Source organism: Nomascus leucogenys, chromosome 8 (assembly GCF_006542625.1).
Source record: "Nomascus leucogenys isolate Asia chromosome 8, Asia_NLE_v1, whole genome shotgun sequence".
In the NCBI taxonomy this organism is placed as follows: Eukaryota; Metazoa; Chordata; class Mammalia; order Primates; family Hylobatidae; genus Nomascus; species Nomascus leucogenys.
This window is the reverse complement of record NC_044388.1, coordinates 109524635-109546466: the sequence shown is the minus strand read 5'-3', so window position 1 is coordinate 109546466 and position 21832 is coordinate 109524635. Positions and strand designations below refer to the sequence as shown.

The 21832-nt window shown below is 53.0% G+C and overlaps 3 protein-coding genes across 5 annotated transcripts in view; 1 reads left to right on the top strand and 2 right to left on the bottom strand.

Annotated features, from left to right (window-relative positions):
• The window catches only part of ADAMTS13 (ADAM metallopeptidase with thrombospondin type 1 motif 13), a 37028-nt gene extending 32606 nt beyond the window's left edge, over positions 1-4422 (bottom strand). The window contains exons 1-6 of the mRNA XM_030818114.1: positions 4312-4422; positions 3697-3763; positions 2385-2542; positions 1259-1342; positions 809-933; positions 526-672 (exon numbers count right to left, since the gene is read on the bottom strand). Of these exons, the coding sequence (XP_030673974.1) occupies positions 526-672; positions 809-933; positions 1259-1342; positions 2385-2542; positions 3697-3763; positions 4312-4422 (692 nt within the window). The remainder of the gene's footprint in view (positions 1-525; positions 673-808; positions 934-1258; positions 1343-2384; positions 2543-3696; positions 3764-4311) is intronic.
• Positions 4423-8758: 4336 nt separating this feature from the next.
• REXO4 (REX4 homolog, 3'-5' exonuclease) lies at positions 8759-21012 on the top strand. 3 transcript variants are annotated; one of them, XM_003276804.3, is made up of 8 exons: positions 8759-9232; positions 12073-12419; positions 14160-14303; positions 14589-14782; positions 16008-16096; positions 18243-18317; positions 19207-19281; positions 20001-21012. In XM_003276804.3, exons 1-8 carry the CDS (start codon positions 9005-9007, stop codon positions 20118-20120), a joined length of 1272 nt encoding a protein of 423 aa, XP_003276852.1. In that variant the 5' UTR covers positions 8759-9004; the 3' UTR covers positions 20121-21012. The 3 variants fall into 3 exon arrangements, with proteins under 3 accessions (XP_003276852.1, XP_012364254.1, XP_004088894.1); XM_004088846.3 differs by having other exon boundaries at positions 8838-9232; positions 12251-12419; XM_012508800.2 differs by lacking the exons at positions 14160-14303; positions 14589-14782 and having other exon boundaries at positions 12251-12419.
• The window catches only part of STKLD1 (serine/threonine kinase like domain containing 1), a 29725-nt gene continuing 28869 nt past the window's right edge, over positions 20977-21832 (bottom strand). The window contains exon 18 of the mRNA XM_030818113.1: positions 20977-21818. Coding sequence (XP_030673973.1) covers positions 21649-21818 — 170 coding nt within the window. The 3' untranslated portion in view covers positions 20977-21648. The remainder of the gene's footprint in view (positions 21819-21832) is intronic.

Here is a 21832-nt window from a genome sequence, read left to right as displayed (position 1 = left end):
TGTCATTGCACTCCAGCCTGGGCAACAAGAGCGAAACTTCATCTCAAAAAAAAAAAAGAAAGAAAAGAAAAGAAAAAGAAATAGCAGGTACCAAAGCAATGCACAGCATAATCACAATTTTCCTTTTATTCAGGGATCCAAACTAAATCCCAATTTTGCAAATAAGAAATATGTGTTTGTATGTAAAGAAAAGACTGAAATTAAATACAAAATGTGAAGAGACATTATCTCTAAATGGTGGGATTTGAGATAATTTTTACAGCCTGCTCTTTCTTTATCTGAATTTTCTACAGAAGTTATTTTCTACCTGCTAAAGGTGTTTTGCTCGTCTTTTGGAAAAAAAGTTTCTTTTAATCAAACAGTATCCGGTTCCCCTGTCCTCACACCTGCGTCTGTTGGCGTGAGGGGTACAGGCTCCTCTGGAGAAACTCTATAAGGACCCACTGCTTGCCAAGACCACCTCCACCCTGGGTACCCAGGTCAGCTCCTTGCCAGAGCCTGGGGACAGCTGGTGGGGCTGCATACCTGTGCCCAATCTCATGGGCGATGGTGACTCCCAGGTCAAAGCCAGTGTCCTCGGTAATGAGGCAGCTCCAGGTTGGGGAGCAGGCACCACCCAGCTGGGTGACCCCCCGCACCTGCCGGTTACCATCAGGCAACTCCAGGTCAAACCTCAGTGAGAGAAAACAGTCACTTGGGTGGTGCCAAGGCACATGCCTGCCCTGGGGTCACCTTTGCAGAGGGCAGGAGGCTGAGGGTGCAGCCTTCCCAGGCTGGCTGGCCAGCACCCATCAGAAAGCTCGGCTACCTGGTGATGTAGAGGACCAGGTCAGCATGGCCAGGATCCGTGTCGTCCTCAGGATTGATGGTCCGGCTCCACCCACAGACGCTCAGCAGGGACGAGGTGAGGTTGGCTGTGATATTTGGAGCACCCTGCGGATCCACAGCAAAGCCTGCATTTAGGACACCCCAACCAGGCACGGTGCTGACTGCGGGTGGTGTGTTTCCCAGTTAGTCCTCATAACAACCCTATGACTAGCCCATGTTAGGGATGAGACAACTGAGGCTCAGAGAAGTAGTCAGGCAGCCTGTGCTGAGTGCTGGGTAGAGCTGGGAGGGCAGCTGGTCTGTCTGGCTGAACGCATTCTGTGATCCATGCTGCCTGGGGCATCCAGGACAAGAGGTTAAAGAAGATGGAGACGCGATGACTTGGGCTTCTAGCTCTGTATGGCGTGCTGAGCTCCAGCTCCATGCCTACCTCGGGCTCTGTCAGAATGACCATCTTCACCAGGTGCACCCGAAACTGAGCCCCCAGGGACGGGTCCCGAAGCAGTTCCGCCCCCTGTGGAAGGGCAAATGAGAGAGGTAACCCATCGGGTGGGCATTGCCAGCCCCAGGCAGCTGCTGACTCCTAGGGGCCCTCGGGGTGCGAAGAGCTAGAGGCTACTCCACCAGCATGTGTGGGAAGCGGGGAGGGGGGCTCCTAAAATGTGATGCACAGTCAGCCATGCCTCTGCTGCTTCTCAGCTCATGGCTCAGGAAAGCCAACTAATGCAAGGAAAACAAACTCCAAAGCAAGGGGATGAGAGCACACAGATGGTCACGAGTCGGATATTCCAGTCAAATGCTGCTCCTCTCAGATCATAGGCTCCTCTCAGATTACAGGCACCTGCCACCATGCCTAGCTAATTTTTGTATTTTTAGTAGCTACGGGGTTTCACCATGTTGGTCAGGCCGGTCTTAAACTCCTGACTTCGGATGATCCACCCGCCTTGGCCTCCCAAAGTGCTAGGATTATAGGCATGAGCCACTGCGCCTGGCCTTGTTTGTCTTTCTGAGACAGCGGCTAGTGGGGTAGTGCTTCCCTGCCCACCCTTCCCCAGCTTTCAAGTGAGCAGGGGCTGCAGGGATTCAGGTGCTAGCAAGAAATGAAGGTAGGCATCTCCTTTGCCAGCAGTCTCTGTTTAGATTTCAGATGGGTGACCGGTCCTCGCCACTCTGAGTAGGGGACAAGGAATGGAGAGAGGGCAGGGTCGGGGTGCAGAGGGCAGTGTGAGCAGCCCGCATCCCATTTGCCAGGGTTGTGTTAGCTGAGCTTCGTGGGGGTCAAATGGATACTGGGGAAGAGGCCAGGCTTGAGGGCGGCCCCAGATGAAGGGACTTGAGTAGTGAGAGGCTGCAGGGTGTGCGTGTGCTATGGAGCTGAGAGAGGGTGTGGGGCCTCACCCACCTCTACCCAGGGGAGGGAGGGAGAAGAGGAAGAGCCCCGAGCCATTCTACCTGAGTTTAACCCACGGTATTCAGACTACCAGATACACCAGCCCACAGACATTGGTCACCAGCCCTGGCTGTGGGGACCTGCACAGTCCAGCGTGGGCACTCACGATGTTGAGGTTGGTGAGCACGTAGCGCTCCGTGTCCTCCTGGTGAGCCTGGAAGACATCAGGGCCCACGGCCACCAGCAGCTCCAGGTGTAGGATGCTGCCTGCAGCCCGCCTCTGCCTCCACCTCTGCCTCTGGAAGCCGGGGGAAGGAGGGCGGCCTGGAGGGGTAGAGGGAGAGCAGAGGGCGATGGTTCTAGAGAGCAAGTAGTGGAAAGCTAACGGGAGAGGGGCTGGCGGGTCTTGGAAGGATGGCCTTCCGAAGTCAGGACATTGCGTGTCACCACCACCCCAAGAGCCAGACCCCATTAGTGACCAGGCACGCAAAGGGCAGGGCCCAGGAGGAGCTGTTGGGCTATTGTGTCCTTTGGGTCACCCCATCAAGACAAGCTTCCCACTGCCCTGGTGGCTCTGCCCAAAGGGGAAAGCCCCTGCCCTGCCTCCTAGACCCTGCTCTGGGCACAGGTGTTTCACGAGTAACATCATGGACCCCGACAGGAAACTGAACACGAGTGGAGCCCGGTGGTCTCTTGGGAAGCAGGGGCCCAGGCCAGCCCTCACTGTCCTCTCCCAAGGGAGCCCTTAGAGGGTCAGGGACCCTGGGCAATGATCTCCCAGGCTTTCAGGAGTGGCAGAGCTGGAAGGACCCAGGCTATGGGATACCCAGACAGCGTCGGCTGCATCCAGCCCCCAGCACGGCCCCAGGCACTGGTCAGTGTGCCTCTAGCCTAGACCACAAAGAACCAGGTCACAAAGTGGGCGTTGCCCTCCCGTTGCCCCTGACCACTAGCCCACCTGCCTCTGGCCCCCATCAGCCATTAGTCAAGTTGCCAATGGCCCTACTGGGAAGGGGGCTCACACCCGGAGAAGGTCACAGACATGGGCCTGTGGGCAATGGGGACAGGCCTTTATCATAAGGAAATCCATGGCCTTAGGAGGGAGCCTGAGCCAGTACCTATCTTGTTTCCCACAGAAGGAATAAATATTTACATCCATGGTCAGAAACCACAAGAGCTCCTGAAAATCAGCCAGCTCAGCAGAGGCCATGGGGCAGGAGGGGCCAGCCAATCGGTGACTGTTCCCTTGTGATATTTAACAGAAGCTAGGGTGAGAACCCTGGCCTGGCTGGAACACCCAGACCAGCTTATATCAACTTGGCAGGAAGTAACAGAGTTAATTAACAGGGATGACAGCAGCTTCTCTGACCTTCTCCTGCCAGATCCACCAAAAATCCCAGATCACTGACTCAATGGTGAGATATCCCTTGAAAGTCCTGAGAAACTCCCCCCAGGAGAGAAGACACCAGGACAAGTACCTTTTACGGGAGCACCAGGGCTCAAGTAAGAAGACACGGCCTGCGACTCCAAAGCCTGAAGACAACTCTGCAAGACAAAAAGAGATGGATGGGGCCAGGCACAGTGGCTCACGCCTGTAATCCTGACACTTGGGGAGACCGAGGTGGGAGGATCACTTGAGTCCAGGAGTTTGAGACCAGCCGGGGCAACATAACAAGACCCCATGTCTTAAATAAAAAAAAAAAAGAGAGAGAGAGAGAAAAAAGAACAAAAAGAGATGGATGAAGAGGGAGACAGGAGGCAGGAGGTGGGTGAGGCCAACCAAGAAGGAGAGGAGGAAATCAGAGACAGGGAGTGGGAGAGGAAGGGAGAGGCAGAGAAGAGCAACCTACGCAGTTTGGGACAAACTAGTATCTGTCTGTTCAGCTTCACCGAATGAGCAGGTCGTACTGAGATAGCAACTCCTTCTTCGGTGAGCACACTTCATCCCCAAAGCCCCAAGTACAGACTTCCCTGCCCAGTGCAAACCCCAAAGCTGATGTAGTCAGCTATTTGGCACTCCCCTCGCTCCAGGTAGCTCAGAATACCCCACCCAGAAGCTCCCAGAATACCCCCGCTCCTGCGAATGAGCCCACCTGCTGGAAATGGGAGGGTCCCCAGCAGCCCAGGAGAAAGCCACAGGCAAGGATTCCGGCCACACAGAGAGGAGGGCATCTTGCCCTTGCCCGGGGGTGATGCTGGCGCATCCTCAGGAAAGCCAGCCTGTGGAGTGGAGCGGAGTGAGAAGGGGCCTTGGTGACTGGGAATCTGGTCAGTGTGGAATGCAACAGGCCGGCTCGCTGGGCGGGACAATTAGGCAGTGTTTACTCTTGGAAGCTTCCTGCCAGGGCAGGGGCCCTGGCTAGGGTGGGCGGCCTGCAGCTCCTCCTGCTGCAACCTGGGCCTTGCTCTAAGATGGTTGCAGTTCAGGGTACCCTGCAGCCCGGTCCTGCACTCCAGAGAGCTCTCCAGATGTGCACGCCCACCTCCTTAGGGGAGGCCTAAGCCATCTAGTCCGGAGAAGGGACACTGGACCAGAAACCTGCAGATGGGGGTTCACAAGGAATGCCAGGACCTTGGCTCTCTCTCCAGGGCCCCCGCTCCCATCTGACAGATAAGAGGCTGTGCCAAAGACATCGTGGTTCTGGCTCAACTCTCCACCTACTCCGCGCCTGCCCCTGATGAGGAGAGTCGCAGAAGTGGGCTGCATGGCACCAGATCTCGGCATCATCACAAACCACCTGGCAATCCCCTTCATCTCTTGGAAGACTCTCTTCACGTGCTCCAAACCACTCTTACACCCCTCACACCCACACAGCCGCACAAGCTGATGACCAGCAGGGGGATTCACCTTGTCTTTCCACCCCTCAAAGTGCAGCCTCTCTCCTCCTCTGCGATCAGGGAGGACACATCTACACTCCCTGCCGGGCCCTGGCTCTGGATCCCTTCCCAGTTCTCTCCTCCTGCATCGTTAGTTTCTGCCCCTCTGCTAGAGCCATTCATTCATTCCTTCAGCCAACAAATGTTTCACTGAGCCCCTGAAACAGGCTAGGCTCTGTGCTAGACACCAGGAAAGCAGCCATGAGCCAGGCAGACAGCAGCCTCAGCTTCTCACAGCTTAAACTCTAGGGAAGAGAGCCAGACAGCAAAGTTGCTAGACAGACACGTGTTGTGTATATAGTAAGTTCAAAGGTGGTAAGTGTTATGGAGAAAAATACAGCAGAATAAAGGAATGGGGGGCTGGAGGGGAGGGTGTGCTTTCATGCGGGAAAGTAAGGAGGCTGTTGGAGAAGGGGGCATGCTTAGATGTCGAGATCCTGGTACCTGGCTCACCCCATCAGCATACATGACTCTCCTGTCTCTTTTTTCGTTTTTGTTTGTTTTTTGAGGCAGAGTCTTGCTGTGTCACCCAGGCTGGAGTGCAGTGGCACGATCTCGGCTCGCTGCAACCTCCGCAACCCAGGTTCAAGTGATTCTCCTGCCTCGGCCTCCCTTGTGGCTGGGATTACAGGCGCCCGCCATCACACCTGGCTAGTTTTTGTATTTTTAGTAGAGGTGGGGTGTCGCCATGTTGGCCAAGCTGGTCTCAAACTCCTGACCTCAGGTGAGCTGACCGCCTCGGCCTCCCAAAGTGCTGGGATTACAGGCATGAGCCACCACGCCCAGACACTCTGGTGTCTCTTGATTACAATCAACGACCTTCCCTTGACCCACGCTGTCCTCCTGCCATAGCCCTGTTTCTGGCTTTCTCTAGGAACTTGGAAACATTATTTTCAGTGGCTATCTCTACTTCCTTGCCTCCAATTCCCACATCCCACTGAAATTGATCTTTAAAAGGTCACCAATAACTTTCTGAACCCTGAAAGAGCCACTCCTTCATGATGGATCCCAAGTTACTAACTGGGCATAAATTCAAAGTAGGACCTAGCAGCCATTTGCTTACTAGGGTCACACACACATTCCGTGTTCCTGGAAAGCCCCCACTCTCCCTTAACTCTGGGACGGTTTCATAGCTGTCTGTTCCTGTTTATGCTGCCAGAATCAACCTGACTGTGACCTACATCGGCCAATCTGAATTCAGTAAGTATTAACCAATCAGAACTAAGCAAGTGTGCCTTCCTTATTTGCATAAGTGGACCAAAGTGGGAACCTGGGCAGGAAGTTCTCTACAAAAGACAACCTCTTTCTTTGTTCTCTTTGTTCTCTGGAATGCACCTTTGTACAGAAGGCTGCATCACCCTGGTTTGCAAACTGCTGGAACAAAGTTTTTTCCTTTTTTAAAAAGAAAACCCGGGCCCGGCGCTGTGGCTCACACCTGTGATCCCAGCACTTTGGGAGGCCAAGGCAGGCAGATCACGAGGTCAGGAGTTCGAGATCAGCCTGGCCAGCATAGTGAAACCCCATCTCTTTTCAAAAATACAAAAATTAGGCTAGGTGCGGTGGCTCACGCCTGTAATCCCAACACTTTGGGAGGCTGAGGCAGGCGGATCACCTGAGGTCTGGAGATCCATACCAGCCTGGCCAACATGGAGAAACCCCATCTCTACTAAAAGTACAAAATTAGCCGGGCATGGTGGCACATGCCTGTAATCCCAGCTACTCGGGAGGCTGAAGCAGAAGAATCACTTGAACCCAGGAGGTGGAGGTTGCGGTGAGCCAAGATTGCGCCATTACACTCCAGCCTGGGTGACAAGAGCATAACTTCGTCTCAAAAAAAAAAAAAAAAAATTAGCTGGGCATGGTGGCGTGCACCTGTAGTTCCAGCTACTCAGGAGGCTGAGGCAGGAGAATCGCTTGAACCCGGCAGGTGGAGATTGTGGTGAGCCGATATCACGCCACTGCACTCCAGCCTGGGCAGCAGAGCAAGACTCTGCCTCAAAACAAACAAAAAAAAGAAAACCCTTTTCAGTGGACTTGCTGACAATCTCAGCGCCATATCTGGTTCCCATCTCTCTGTCCTCATCTTTCTCAGCCTCTCAGCAGCATCTGATGTGGTTTATTCTCCCCCTGGATTCTCTAATGCCACTCACATCCGCCTCTCCTTCCACTGCACTGACTGCTCCCCCTCAGCCTCCTCTGCTGCTTCGCCCCTGGAGAGCCCCCAGCACCTGCTATCTGGTCTTAACCCTTCACTCCCTATATTGGTGCTCTCTCTTTGGACGAACTAACCTAGGTTCATGTTTCAACACTAATTATATGCTGACGATTTCCAAATTACATCTCCAGCACTGACCCTTCCCTAAGCTTAGGAATCTTAGATCCTGCTGCTGATTAGACGTCTCTCCTTAGGGACTGACAGCCCATTCAAACTCAGCAAGTGTGAAAAGGAGCTCATGGCTCCACTCCCATACTTCACCCTGCTCCCCGCAGACATTTATTGAGATGATAAATGGCCACACCCAGTTGCTCAGACCAAAATCCCAGGAGCCTCACTTCCCTGTTACTCCATCAACCTCTGCCTGTTACACACGCACATCAAATCTATCCACTCCCGGCCGGGCACGGTGGCTCACACCTGTAATCCCAGCACTTTGGGAGGCCGAGGCGGATGGATCACTTGAGGTCAGGAGTTCAAGACAGCCTGGCCAACATGGCGAAACCCCAGGTCTACTAAAAATACAAAAATTAGCAGAGCATGGTGGTGTGTACCTGTAATCCCAGCTACTCAGGAGGCTGAGGCAGGAGAATCGCTTGAACCCAGGAGGCGGAGGTAAGGGAGGAGACCACCCCTCATATTGTCTTATGCCCAATTCTGCTTCCAAATAAAGAATAAGTAAAAACTAAAAGGCAGAAATAAAATCCACGGGCAGACAGCCCGGCGCTGTGCCCTGGGCCTGGTGAAAGATCAATCCTTGACCTAACCGGTTATGTTATCTATAGATTTCAGACATTGTATGGAAAAGCATTGTGAAAATCCCTGTCCTGTTCTGTTCCGTTCTGATTACTGGTGCATGCAGCCCCCAGTCACGTACCCCCTGCTTGCTCAATCGATCAGGACCCTCTCACGCAGACCCCCTTAGAGTTGTAAGCCCTTAAAAGGGACAGGAATTGCTCACTCGGAGAGCTCGGTTTTTGGAGACGTGAGTCTGCCGGTGCTCCCCGCTAAATAAAGCCCTTTCCTTCTACAATTCGGTGTCTGAGGGGTTCTTGTCTGCGGCTCGTCCTGCTACAGAGTGAACTGGTGGGAACTCCTCCCGGTGCCTGGGCCTGTTTCCCCACTGTATGTGGAAGATGAGCCGCTGTGAGGCTGAGCATGGAGTAGCGCAAGGCGGGAAAGGCCCGAGAGTCCAGGACGCAGGCCAGCGGCCGAGCCCGGCTCTCACTAGCCCCACCGCCCAGTGCCCCCAGCTCAGCTGCCCCACCGGGTGCTACACACACAGCGGCCCCCCAGTTCCCTTCCGGCGTCCGCATCTCTCAACCCCCATCCCGGATCTTGGGGAGGTCCTCGGCTTGCCCCAATCAAACTCGAGGTCGATGACCCCGGATGCCGCTGGCTAACGCGGCGGCCCAAGTCCCGTGCGGGCGAACCGCCAAGGCTGCGCGGAACTAGAGGCGGGGACCCGGTTTCCAGCCGGTTGCGGAGAGACGAGCGCTTCCGGGGACTGGAGCGTGCGCGCTGAGGTATACGGAACGCGTGCGGGGTCTCTTCCGGAGTCTTTTCCTGGACGGGGTACCTGCGGCGGGTGTGTTTCGGCCTGGCCTGGGCAGGCGCTTGTGCTGCCAGGGCGCCGGGCCCGGGGAGGCCGGGGTCTCGGGTGGCCGCCGGCCCAGGCGCTGGACGGCAGCAGGATGGGGAAGGCGAAGGTCCCCGCCTCCAAGCGCGCCCCGAGCAGCAGCCCCGTGGCTAAGCCGGGTCCTGTCAAGACGCTCACTCGGAAGAAAAACAAGAAGAAAAAAAGGTTTTGGAAAAGCAAGGGGCAGGAAGTAAGCAAGAAGCCAGCAAGCGGCCCCGGTGCTGTGGTGCGACCTCCAAAGGCACCAGAAGACTTTTCTCAAAACTGGAAGGCGCTGCAAGAGGTGAGGCTTGAGGGGGCCCCGGGCGGAGCGCTGCGCAGCTCATTTTCGCAGAACGCGACGGAGGGAAAGACTTGGGTAGCCCCAGAAAGGACCTGTAAAGGCAGATTTGAATCGAAATCTTGTAAACAGCTTTTCACAAGAAAGGTGGCCTTTCGAGGGAGGTCTTGAACTTGTTTGCGTGAAAAAAATTGATGAAAGAATTATTTTAAGTACAAAAAAAGCAAAGATAAGCCCTTGTACCTTTTGCATAATGAACTAACTAGAATGGATTTTACAAAGAGAAATTTAGCTTAAAATCCCGAAACCAGGCCGGGCGCGGTTCCTCACGCCTGTAATCCCAGCACTTTGGGAGGCCGAGGCGGGCAGATCCCCTGAGGTCAAGAGTTCAAGACCAGCCCGGCCAACATGGTGAAACCCCGTGTCTACTAAAAAAGTACAAAAAAAAATTAGCCGGGCGTGATGGCGCGCGCCGGTAGTCGCAGCTACTCGGGGAGCCTGAGGCAGAAGAATCGCTTGAACCCGGGAGGCAGAGGCAAGTAGTAAGCCGAAATCGCGCCACTGCACTCCAGCCTGGGCGACAGAGCGAGACTCATCTCAAACAACAACAACAAAAGAACACACTGGTCTCTGTAGCAAGACAGGGAGAAAGAAGATTCCTGTGTAGAAGTGAAAAGCAGCAGACATGTGATAGGGTTCTAGCGACACTTATGGTCTTGAAGTAAATACTAATTGAGCTCCTAAAATGTGCACTCTGCCATGTGCTCTATGCCATGTGTGTTGCAATCCCCACAGTAAGACTGTGAGGTGGACACTTTCATCATCTCTATTGTACAGATGAGGAAATAGGCTGGAAAAGTTTAAACAGATCATCTAAGATTGCGGCTGGAAACCAGGCGGCTGATTCTGGAGTCCATGCTTTTCAGGCTGTGTTGTACCTGCTGTCTCTCTAGTGACCGGCGCTTCTGTAGAGATTGACTGCTGTCTCCCAGACACTCTTCCACGTGCGTCACTCATACATTCTTACCACATCCCTTGGAGCTACTGTTAGGATCATAGCTCACTGCTGCCCGGGCCCCAGTGATTCTTCTGCCTCAGCCTCCCGAGTAGCCCACACGTGTAATCCCAGCACTTTGGGAGGCCCAGGCAGGAGGATCACTTGCGCTCAGGAGTTCAGCTCCAGCCTGGGCAACATGGTGAGATTCCATCTCTAAATAAAAGTAAAAAGTTTTTTTAAAAAAGAAATGTGATCCCCAGTGTTGGAGATGGGGCCCATAGGAGGTATTGGGTCATGGGGGCAGATCTCTCATGAATGACTTGGTGCCCTCCCCTCAGTAATGAGTAAATTCTTACTCTGCTAGTTCATTTGAGAGCTGGTTGTTTAAAAAGAGCCTAGCACCTTTTTTGCTTGCTCTCTCACCATGCGACACACCTGCTCCCCCTTCACCTTACACCATGATGGGAAGCTCCCTGCGGCCTCACCAGAAGCAGATGCTGGCACCATGCTTCTTGTACAACCTGCAAGACCATGAGCTACATAAACGTTTTTGCTTTATAAATTACCAAACACAGGTATTCCTTTATAGCAATGCACAATGAACTAATACAGATGGGGTTTCACTTTGTTGCCCAGGCTGGTCTTCAACTCCCGACCTCAAGCAATCCTCCCACCTCAGCCTCCCTGAGCGCTTCTTGAGCCTCCTAATACTCTGCACAGTATCTCAGTGCAGACATTCCTGTCTTGACACACAGGACCCGTCAAATTCCCATGGGCAGCCCCAGGGTTCTGTGGGATTTCTTGAACACCAACTCTTCTTCCTTCTCCCAAGAAAGAAAAGCAAAATAAGTGAATGGAAGGGGTGTTTGCTATAGGGAAACTTTTGAGTGTTTTCTTTTTTTTTTTTTGAGACAGAGTCTCGCTCTGTTGCCCAGGCTGGAGTGCAGTGGCACAGTCTCGGCTCACTGCAAGCTCCGCCTCCCGGGTTCACGCCATTCTCCTGCCTCAGCCTCTCCGAGTAGCTGGGACTACAGGCACCCGCCACCGCGCCTGGCTAATTTTTTGTATTTTTAGTAGAGACGGGGTTTCACCGTGGTCTCGATCTCTTGACCTCGTGATCCGCCGGCCTCGGCCTCCCAAAGTGCTGGGATTACAAGCGTGAGCCACCGCGCCCGGCCTAGCCCTTCAGTTCTTTACCTATCACAGGAACGGGTAAGTAGCACCCGCCTCATTGTCGCACTGTGGTGGAGCCCACTCCCGCTGGGGATTTGAACACAGGGAGGAAGCTGGGCTCTAAGACCACAGGAGCCTCTGCTTGCGTGACAGCCAAGGTGTGGCTGCCAGCAGTTCTTCAGCCACTCCAGTCTGACAGAAGCTTTTCATTTATGACACCCCCACCTTCCTGAGACCTTCACAGCAGTAGCAAACCAGGGAATCTTTTTTTAAAAAAAGTGATTTCTGTGTAGCAGGATGTTGGCCCAAGCTGTGAGGGCAGTTAACTCCAAAATTCTTTCTAGACAAACTGAAACGGGAGGTGGTCTGTGGTGTCCAGCCACTCAACAGGTACCCGAGGTGTAGAATGAGTTTGACATTTTGTATGCATGAAGGAGCAGGTGCAAAATGCATTATAGTAAGCAAAGAAACAGCATTTCACCACAAGTGACTCATGAGAATGAAAAAGAACTTTTTTCAAACCGTTTGAAAATGAATTTCAGTGATGCGGATGGGAATTGTATAGATGTGATTGGTGTATATGTGCGTATATGCATACACATGTAAGTTTTTTCAATCTGCTGTGTGTAATTTCCAAACTCAAATGTAGCATGTATTTTATTTTGGGTCCCAGTGGCTGCTGAAACAAAAATCTCAGGCCCCAGAAAAGCCTCTTGTCATCTCTCAGATGGGTTCCAAAAAGAAGCCCAAAATTATGCAGCGAAACAAAAAAGAGACCTCACCTCAAGTGAAGGGAGAGGAGATGCCGGCAGGAAAAGACCAAGAGGCCAGCAGGGGCTCTGTTCCTTCAGGTTCCAGGATGGACAGGAAGGTTCCAGCACCTCGCACCAAGGCCAGTGGAGCAGAGCACAATAAGAAAGGAACCAAGGAGAGGACAAATGGTGATGTTGTTCCAGAACGAGGGGACATCAAGCACAAGAAGCGGAAAGCTAAGGAGGCAGCCCCAGCCCTACCCACCGAGTAAGTATGGGCCACCTCACCACTGAGAAGCGAGGCGCAGCGACTTCACCAAGGCCTGTCTCCTTACGGAGGCTGGTGGCCTCACCGCAGTCTCTCCATCACCTTACCCTGATGTCGTCTGTTCCTTTGTTTACTTGCTGTTACTTGTTTTCCCCTAGAGTGTGGGCATGATAAGGCAGGGCCTGCTTCTTCCAAGCATTGAGCAGAGCTCAGCATTTAGTGGGTGCCTGTACACATGTGTAGAAGGAAAGCGTGCTGAAGCCAGAAAGACCCAAGTATGAGGCCTGTCCCTGCTTCTCGCCAGTTGGGTGGTTTGGGGCAAGTTTCTGACGTCCTCCATGCCTTGTGGTAGTCATGGTGGCGTCACAAGGAGATTGTGAGGTTGGCAGTCTTGGCTCAGTGCCTGGTGATTACTTCAACCCTGTGATGGAGCCAGGTGTGGTGGCTGTTGCCTGTGGTCCCAGCTCCTCGGGAGGCCAAGGTGGGAGGATCACTTGATCCCAGGAGGTTGAGGCTGCAGTGAGCTGTGATTGCACTACTGCCTCCAGCCCAGGCAACGGAGCGAGACTCTCAAAAAAACAAGTGAAAAGAATAAACCGTGTGCTGGCCACCCACATGGGGTGGACCAGGAGTCAGTGGCCTTCTCTGAATGGTTCAGCTGGAGGTGACATGTTCGTAAGTCACAGCTGGCTTCATGTTGCCTGGGTGTTCAGGACACAGTCGCTGACGGCTGAGGAATGAGCCATTTAGGGGCCTCCCTGTGTTGTGCTAGGCAGGCTGTCTGGGATAGAGTTCAGTGAGGCGGGCCCGCTCCTCCCTCTTGAGGCTTATTGTCAAGTGCAGTAGACAGACTGTAAACTGCAGCTGTTGCATAAGTGTGGTCAGGATAAATCTGGTGAGGAGAAGATATTGGGCGCCTGAAACAAGAGGGATGTGTCCATTCAGTGGGGCCGGGAATGGCTTTTCTAGGAAATGACATTTAACCTTAGCCCAAGAGACAGATTCCCCAGGCAGGTGTTACGTGCCTGCATGAGCATCCGAGTACGGAGGGCAAGGGGTTCTGTGTTTCCATCTTACAGGCATTGTGTCTGTCTGTGTTTCCTAAGTGTTTGATAATGAACCTGTTACTTTCATAATTAAAATGTTAGCACTCATTACACTTGGGTGGTGGGTTATATGTTTCTGTTTTATATTCTTTGTGTTTGTCTGTGTTCCTAAATCTTGAATAATGAGTGTATTTTCTAATTAAAAAGAAAAGAGATGAGGCCAGGTGCTGTGGCTCACACCTGTAATTCCAGCTTTTTGGGAGGCTGAGGCAGGTGGATCAGTTGAGGTTGGGAGTTCAAGACCAGCCTGGCCAACATGACGAAACCCCGTATCTACTAAAAATACAAAAAATTAGCCAGGCGTGGTAGTGGGCGCCTGTAATCCCAGCTACTAGGGAGGCTGAGGCAAGAGAATCACTTGAACCTGGGAGGCAAAGGTTGCAGTGAGCCAAGATCATGCCACTGCACTCCAGGCTGGGTGACTCAGTGAGACTCCATCTCAAAAAAAAAAGGAAAATGCCAAGATGGTCAAAACAGCAGAAGCAGCAGAGCCAGCAGTTGGGATGTCTGGGGCCAGCCTGTGAGAGAGGCAGGCTGTGCCATCGCTCCACTCACCTACAGTCAGCCCCACAGCCCCACCCCACCAGTTGCACTAGGGTCTTATGGTGATCAGCCTGTTACCTTTGCCTTTTAGGGAAGACATCTGGTTTGACGACGTGGACCCGGCGGATATCGAAGCTGCCATAGGTCCAGAGGCGGCCAAGATAGCGAGGAAGCAGTTGGGTCAGAGCGAGGGCAGCGTCAGCCTCAGCCTCATGAAAGAGCAGGCCTTCGGCGGGTACGCTGGTCTCAGGGAGTGGGGTCTGCTGGGGATACTTAGCCGTGGAGGGCGGGGCTTCTTCAAGGAAGAGGATACTTTCCTCTCCCCGAGATGAATGGAGCAAGCACCTCCCAGGGTCCTGCTAAGAACCAGGACCACACAGAGCTTGTCACGTGGGTGCAAATGAGTGAGGGGCAGAGAGCTTTTCTCTCTCGACACTTAGTCCATGGATCTCTGGGGCTCTGACCTGGAGCCCTGTGTCCTGCCGTGTTTATTAAACTAGAGCCTTTGGTTACCCTTCAGCCTGACAAGAGCCTTAGCCTTGGACTGTGAGATGGTGGGCGTGGGCCCTAAGGGGGAGGAGAGCGTGGCCGCCCGTGTGTCCATCGTGAACCAGTATGGGAAGTGCGTTTATGACAAGTACGTCAAACCAGCCGAGCCTGTGACGGACTATAGGACAGCGGTCAGTGGGATTCGGCCTGAGAACCTCAAGCAGGGTATGTCATCCACAGCTCAGGAACTTAGAAGGGAAAGTAGTCACTGGATTCATTTTCTCCCTTTTGTTCCCTTTTCTGTCTGAGACCACTCACTGTAGCTAGTTTCGATGCATCTTGTCTCCTTTTGGGGCGATGGGTTTTAAAATACAAAAGGCATCCTTAGACGGCTTTACACCCATTTACACCTTGCACTTCATTGCCTCCTGTCCACTGACTTTAAGACCAGGCCAGTAGCTGGGCATGGTGGCTCATGCCTGTAGTCCCAGCTACTCAAGAGGCCGAGGAGGGAGGATTGTATGAGCCCAGGAGTTCCAAGTCCAGCCTGGACAACATAGCGAGACCTCGTTTCTAAAAAAAAAAAATTTTTTTTTTTTTTTTGAGATGGAGTTTTGCTCTTGTTGCCCAGGCTTAAGTGCAATGGCACAATCTCGGCTCACTGCAACCTCCACCTCCTGGGTTCAAGCGATTCTCCTGCCTCAGCCTCCCGAGTAGCTGGAGTTATAGGCATATGCCACCACATCCGACTAATTTTGTATTTTAAGTAGAGACGGGGTTTCTCCACGTTGGTCAGGCTGGTCTCGAACTCCCGAACTCAGGTGATCCGCCTGCCTCCGCCTCCCAAAGTGCTGGGATTACAGGTGTGAGCCACTGCGCCTGGCCTTCTAAAAAATATTTTTAAAAAGTTAGCTGGTCCCACTTGGCTCGGGCCACCCTTGGTCTAATCAGCCCTGTTCAGTGGGTACAAGTGGGGTTGGTGGTGGGGTGATCCCCAGAAGCAGGCAGGGCTGCCTCTGGAGCCCAGGGCCTAGGGCAACACATCTCTGCCCATTTTTGTGGGGGCAGTTTTGTTTTTCCATTTGGAAAATTGTCAAGTAAATTATGAGGTTGAATAGGCAGAACCGCGCTGCCAGGCGGCTCTAAAAGTTTCTCAGTGCCTACACTCAACATATGCTCTCCTCCAGCCATGAGCCGACTTTGCAGACTGTGGAGCACTTTATTCCTCTCCTCAGAGGTGGTTCTCGCAGCCACCCCTGCCAGGGGCCCACAAGGCACTTCTCCCAGGGGCATGGGTGGGTGTGGTGGCTTCGAGTCACCCTCCGTAGTGGCATTGCAGGCCTGACCGTTTGTCTTAGGTCTGACCAGGGGTAGGAGCGGGGCTGCCTCCTCACAGAATGATGGTGATGTGTGTGTTGCAAAAAACCGCTTCTTTGTGTTGATTTTCCAGGAGAAGAGCTTGAAGTTGTTCAGAAGGAAGTGGCAGAGATACTGAAGGGCAGAATTCTAGTGGGCCACGCTCTGCATAATGACCTAAAGGTACTGGGCTCCCTCCTGGGGACTCAGCCTGCCCCTGCTCCGTGGGTGTTACACTCACGCCCTTGTGCTGTGTTGGGGAGTTTTTAACAATGTGTGGGTTTGTGCTGTATGTTGGGAATACTTTGGTAATAATATCAGATACCACGTGCTGAGTTCTTACTGTGTTTTAGGAGCCATGCCAGGCTCTTGTTTTGAGAGTCCCCAGTGAAACTGGGGTTCCCATACCAGAGCAGCTGGCAACCCCGCCCTAATGAGAAATGAAGGTGCTGATACCTCTTTTACCTGGAGGAAGGCCTAATGCCTAGTTGTCCCATCCGTGACCAGGGTCCCTCAACAGGAAACAAGTTTATCCTGGCAGATGCCCTGTGGCCCATGTTCAGGTTACGCCTGCCTGACCATCACCCTGGCCCTGGGAGCTTGCCTTTGCCTTCTTCCTGGCGTCCCGAGGAAAATCCCGCCTGGGGCAGCCCCTGGTTCTTCAGATGGAAAGTGCAAATTCAGACACCACCACCGTGGGAAACAAGTTCAAAGACATATACAGACCCTGGGCAGGGAAGGCATCATGGGTTGGGCGGGCAGCCTGCCATCCCCTGGTCACCTGAGGCAGGAATGAAGAGTCAGGCAGAGCGAATACGCGTGTATTTACAGGAGAACAGGGTGGGGGTCACTTTGAGTTTACGAGCAAATGCCTGGATGTTGGTTTAAAGGACACAGTGGGAACAGCGGGGAGGCCAGTCTGCTAGATGGGAGAGACACTTAAGTTGTCACCTCTGCCCACCGGCTTGAAGCACTTGGATGTGGTGAGGAACTTGAAGCCATTCAGAAGGAAGTGGCAGAGATGCTAATGGTCAGGCAGCAGCCTTTGCTATGGTGCTCCCGTTATGGCACTATAGAGATCTCGTGAATCCATTAAAGATGCCGGAGGTGTTCATGCTTGTTTATAGAGGGTGAAACTGAGATGAGAACCACCCGGGCAGTGTCCTCACAGAAAGGTCTTGTGTGTGCTCCTGTCGTATCCCCTCAGAGACTGCCACTGTGGTAACTTGTCCTTCCCTCCTGACTCTGGCTCCATCCCTGGGAACTTGTGTAGCACATGTTTAAGTCTTTCTTGAAGATTATGCTAAGGACCAGACACAGTGGCTTATGCCTGTAATCCCAGCTTTTTGGGAGGCTGAGGCTGGAGGATTGCTTGAGGCCAGGAGTTAGAGACCAGCCTGAATAACATAGGGAGACCCCATCTCTATAAAAAATTTTAAAATTAGCCAGGTGTGGTGGCGTGTGCCTGTTGTCCCAGCTACTCAGGAGACTGGGGTGGGAGGGTCAGTTGAGCCCAGGAGGTTAAGGCAGCAGTGAGCCATGATGACCCTATAGCACTGCAGCCCGGGTGACAGAGTGAGATCCTATCAAAAAACAAAACAAAACAAAACAAATTGCATGCTAAGATTGCAAGATGAGCTGTTAAAATGTGTTATTTCCAACTTCCTGATGTGCAGAACCAACTCAAAATACAAGTATAATATAGGAATAAGTTGGTTGCTGGTTAATTGTTGACTGGTTTTCTCCTACTTCCTTGATTTCAAGATTTTGTTTTTATTGTCTCTGACTTGGGCATCAGCCTAAGTCAGTGCGATAAATTTCCTTCTGGAGTTTAAATTCGTATCAATGCCTTGTTTCCATGTGTGTGTGACACACTTGGATTCCCTACAAGATGTTACTTGCAGGGCAGCCGCGGTGGCTCACACCTGTAATCCCAGCACTTTGGGAGGCCAAGGCGGGTGGATCACCTGAGGTCAGGAGTTCGAGACCAGCCTGGCCAACATGGCAAAACGCTGTCTCTACTAAAAAATACAAAAATTAGCCAGGCGTGGTGGCGGGCACTTGTAATCCCAGCTACTCGGGAGGCTGAGGCAGGAGAATCACTTGAAAACTGGGGGCGGAGGTTACAGTCAGCCAAGATGGAGCCACTGCATTCCAGCCTGGGTGACAGAGCAAGACTCCGTCTCTCTCTCTCTCTCTCACACACACACACACACACACACACACACACACACACAAAGATGTTACTTGCAAAAGGTGGCAGGGGGAGGGGGTTCTGCTACTACAAACCAAAAATGAAAATGATTATCATTATATTTTCTTTTTCTAGGTACTGTTTCTTGATCATCCAAAAAAGAAGATTCGGGACACACAGAAATATAAGCCTTTCAAGAGTCAAGTAAAGGTACTTAAAATGAGTGTGACTCAAGATACTGTATTTCTGTTTTGCTGGTCACTTCATTGTTTCTGGTCACTGGTGACTGACTTGTTGGTTAAAGGGTTTTTGTTTTTCCTTTTAACCTTTAAAACTAGAAGGAATGTTTAAAAATAGAGTTCTGCTAATTGCTGACCTTAAAAATGATTGCAACAGAGGGCAAGTTATTTCCACTCTAACCTGAAACAGGGTCACTGACTAAGGGCCTGGTGCCACTGTCGTATCTGCTCTAGAGGGTGCCAAGGGCAGAGCCGTTCTTCATCCTTCTTTTTTTTTTTAGACAGGGTCTTGCTCTGTCACCCAGGCTGGAGTGCAGTGGCATAATCTCGGCTCACTGTAACTGCCACCTCCCAGGCTCAGGCAATCCTTCCACCTTAGCCTCTGAAGTAGCTGGGACTGCAGGCATATGCCACCACCCCTGGCTAATTTTTTTATTTTTATTTTTTGTAGAGATAGGGTCTTGCTGTGTTGCCCTGGCTGTTCTCAAACTCCTGGGCTCAAGTGATGTGCCCTCCTTGGCCTCCTCTAAGTGCTGAGATTACAGGTGTGAGCCACCGTGCCTGGCCAGAGCTGTCCCTCTAGAAATAAGCAGGGAGGCCTCAAGATGGGAGATGGGGATGCTGACTCCTCCCCTGGCCCTCTCCCTTTATTGGCTGATAGGGGTATATCACCAGCCCATCATGCTATAAAGAGGTTGCAGCTGGTGGGTGCCGCCCTAAGTGCCATGAGCACCTCCACTGAGAGGCAAACTGTAGGTCGCTTGGGTGAGGTTCAGTAGCCAACCACTCCCTGCTTGGTGGGGTGACCCTCTTTGGGCCGAGCCTGCAGAGGCCCCCACCCGCCTCTTCTCCGTTTGCAGAGTGGAAGGCCGTCTCTGAGACTACTTTCAGAGAAGATCCTTGGGCTCCAGGTCCAGCAGGCAGAGCACTGTTCGGTAAGTGTGTCCTGGGGGGCAGTCCATGGGGTTTGGGGTGGTTTCTCACCTGGAACCAGGCATGAGTCACCGGACACAGACATGGGGGAGGTGGGGCCTGGGCACCTACTTACCCTACGAGGCTACTGGTCAAAACAAAAATGGCAGAGCAGAGTTACGGAATTTTGGTTAAATTCTAAATATGCACATTTAACGAATTTAACACAACACAAAAATACTACATTCTCGTTATTTGGAGAAAAAGTTGCCAAATAATTACAAAGGGCCCCCCCCCACCCCTCCTGCCCTGCCCTGCCCTGCCCTGCCCGGCCCTGCTGAGCAGCTGGCTCTGCCTCTGTGGAGCAGTTACCCCCTGCAACGTGGCCTCAGCGCTTTGGGCCCTTTTTGCCAGTGTGCTTGGTCCTTGTGCCCCTGTGCCCAGCACCCAGCCTGCCATCACCCTGCACTCAGAGACCTAAAAAGGCAGCGTGTTTGTTGCTTCTCCTCTTTGGGTTTCCCTGTCTTCTCCTGGGAGGGGTGTCTGAGTCACAGAAGTGTGGGGACCATCAGGTCCTTGCTCCCTCTGCTTGTGTCCTCCCTCCCCGTCCTGGTGACATCTTGTGGCCCGGTCCATGTCTCACTCAGTACATCCATAGCAGTGGGAGGGCTCAGTCATTGTGGGGTTGACTGTGGGCTGCAGCTATGCCTCGTCACCTGCTGGGATGTTTCGTGTCGTCTAGATTCAGGATGCCCAGGCAGCAATGAGGCTGTATGTCATGGTGAAGAAGGAGTGGGAGAGCATGGCCCGATACAGGCGCCCCCTGCTGACCGCTCCAGACCACTGCAGTGACGACGCCTAGCAGTCCTGCCGTGCTGCTGCTGCCACCCTGCTACAGAGGCAATATGACCAGTCACTGGGACAGATCACATCTCCCCAGAGTGGCAACTCTGGTGAAACCTTTTCAGAATCATGGCAGAGGGGCATGGCATGGTGCTACTGAGAACGTCCTCCTTCCTCTTGACTTTGTGGTCTGAAACCTGGTCTTACTCTCCATGTGTGTTTGGGCCCGGATGGTCAGGGTGGGGAGCAGGGACTGCCATGGGCATGCCTGGCCACGTTTTACCGACTGCTGACCCCCTGGGCGAGGCGAGGATGGGGCCTGTGGGCCGCCAGCCCGTACGGTGCTGTCACCGCCCATCTTCGGTGACACCTGGGGTGAGGTACTCAGCACCTTCCTCTCGGGGAGCCACATTTTCCTCCTTTGTCTTAGGGGACATAACAAGCTCTGCTAGGCTTGAGGGACCCAGACCAGGTGTCTGCAGTCAGCTCCTGAGACAGCTGGCCGGCACAACAGGTGTTCCATCCGGGGTTTCCCGTGGCCGTTTGGACTTTGAGCGTTTATCTAAATTAAATTGGCCCAGGGTTGGCTGGTGGGTCACCCAGCAGAGGCTTCTCCCCATAGCACGAGGATGCGTCGCCCGGGCACGGTGACCGCGGTTATTCCTGGAGGTCGGCAGACATGCTGACCTTGGGCTATTTGAGCTGGATAAGCTATGTGATGCTAGCCGGTGGCTTTTTGGGCTAGGCCCCAGTTTGAGGCTCCCCTGGGAACTAGAGTCAGGAACAGCTAGTGGCACTGACAAAGGGATGGAATCCAAGGCGTTATTGGGCCACCTGACAGCTGGATGGAAAAGGTGCAGACGCACCGAGGATGTGATTTAAAATAAATGCAGATGTTTACTTTGAATGGAGCCTATGGAGGCTCAGTGTTGACTCTCATCTAGAATGGTCTGGAAGGACTGCTGTGTCCAGGGGCGAGGTTTATAGAGACTGCAGAATTAAGTATCCCACTGGCCAGTCACAGCCTCTTGCCAGAAATGATTAAGGCAGAAACTGGCCTTGGGCCTCTTTATTAGTCACCTAAGAGGAGTGTGAGGTGCGCATTCTGGTCCTGGGCAACCCTTCCCCCCGCCCCAAGGGAAACAGTGGCCCATGGAAAGGAAGGGCAGGGAGAGGGCACATGTGGAGGAGGGGCCTGTGGGGTGTCTGTCTTCTCCCCAGCATCAGGGCTGAGCTGCTTCCCCGCCCGGGGGGCTGGGAGAGGTGGCTGCCTCCAGCCTCAAGAGCACTTTTTCCGCGTAAGAAACCAGTTCCTGGAAGGAGGAAGCAGGCAGGTCAGTTTTCTTGGGCAGTCCCCGAGTCCAGGAGCAAGTTACTCACGTGACTCAATCCAGCAGTCACGGACAGGAAACTCTTTGGAGAGGTCTGATTACCCCTCCCGTTTAAGATTGGTTTTGGCCCAGTCATAGAGACGGGATAATAGGCAGGCAGGAGAGCAGTTTTGAAAACTATACATGTGGAGATCAGGGTCAGTTCCATACAAACATCTATTCCAGGCCCCCAAACGTGGTGCACCCCGGCTGGGGGCTTCCACCTGGAGAGAGGCCTGGTTTGCTGAAGGCGCTGCTGTCACTCACCAGGCTGGAGGTGAAGCGCTCCTTGATCTCCTGGACCAGGGCCTTCATACCACTGGACACCAGCTCCGGCAGGATCTCCTCTGCTGGTGGAGCA

What these genes read in the sequence shown, in the direction of transcription:
- REXO4 (XM_003276804.3), top strand. Translation starts at nt 9,005, where the DNA reads ATGGGGAAGGCGAAGGTCCCCGCCTCCAAGCGCGCCCCGAGCAGCAGC. An exon ending in ACTGGAAGGCGCTGCAAGAG is followed by an intron (nt 9,233 to 12,072) that starts GTGAGGCTTGAG and finishes TTTGGGTCCCAG; the next exon opens with TGGCTGCTGAAACAAAAATC. An exon ending in AAAGAGCAGGCCTTCGGCGG is followed by an intron (nt 14,304 to 14,588) that starts GTACGCTGGTCT and finishes GTTACCCTTCAG; the next exon opens with CCTGACAAGAGCCTTAGCCT.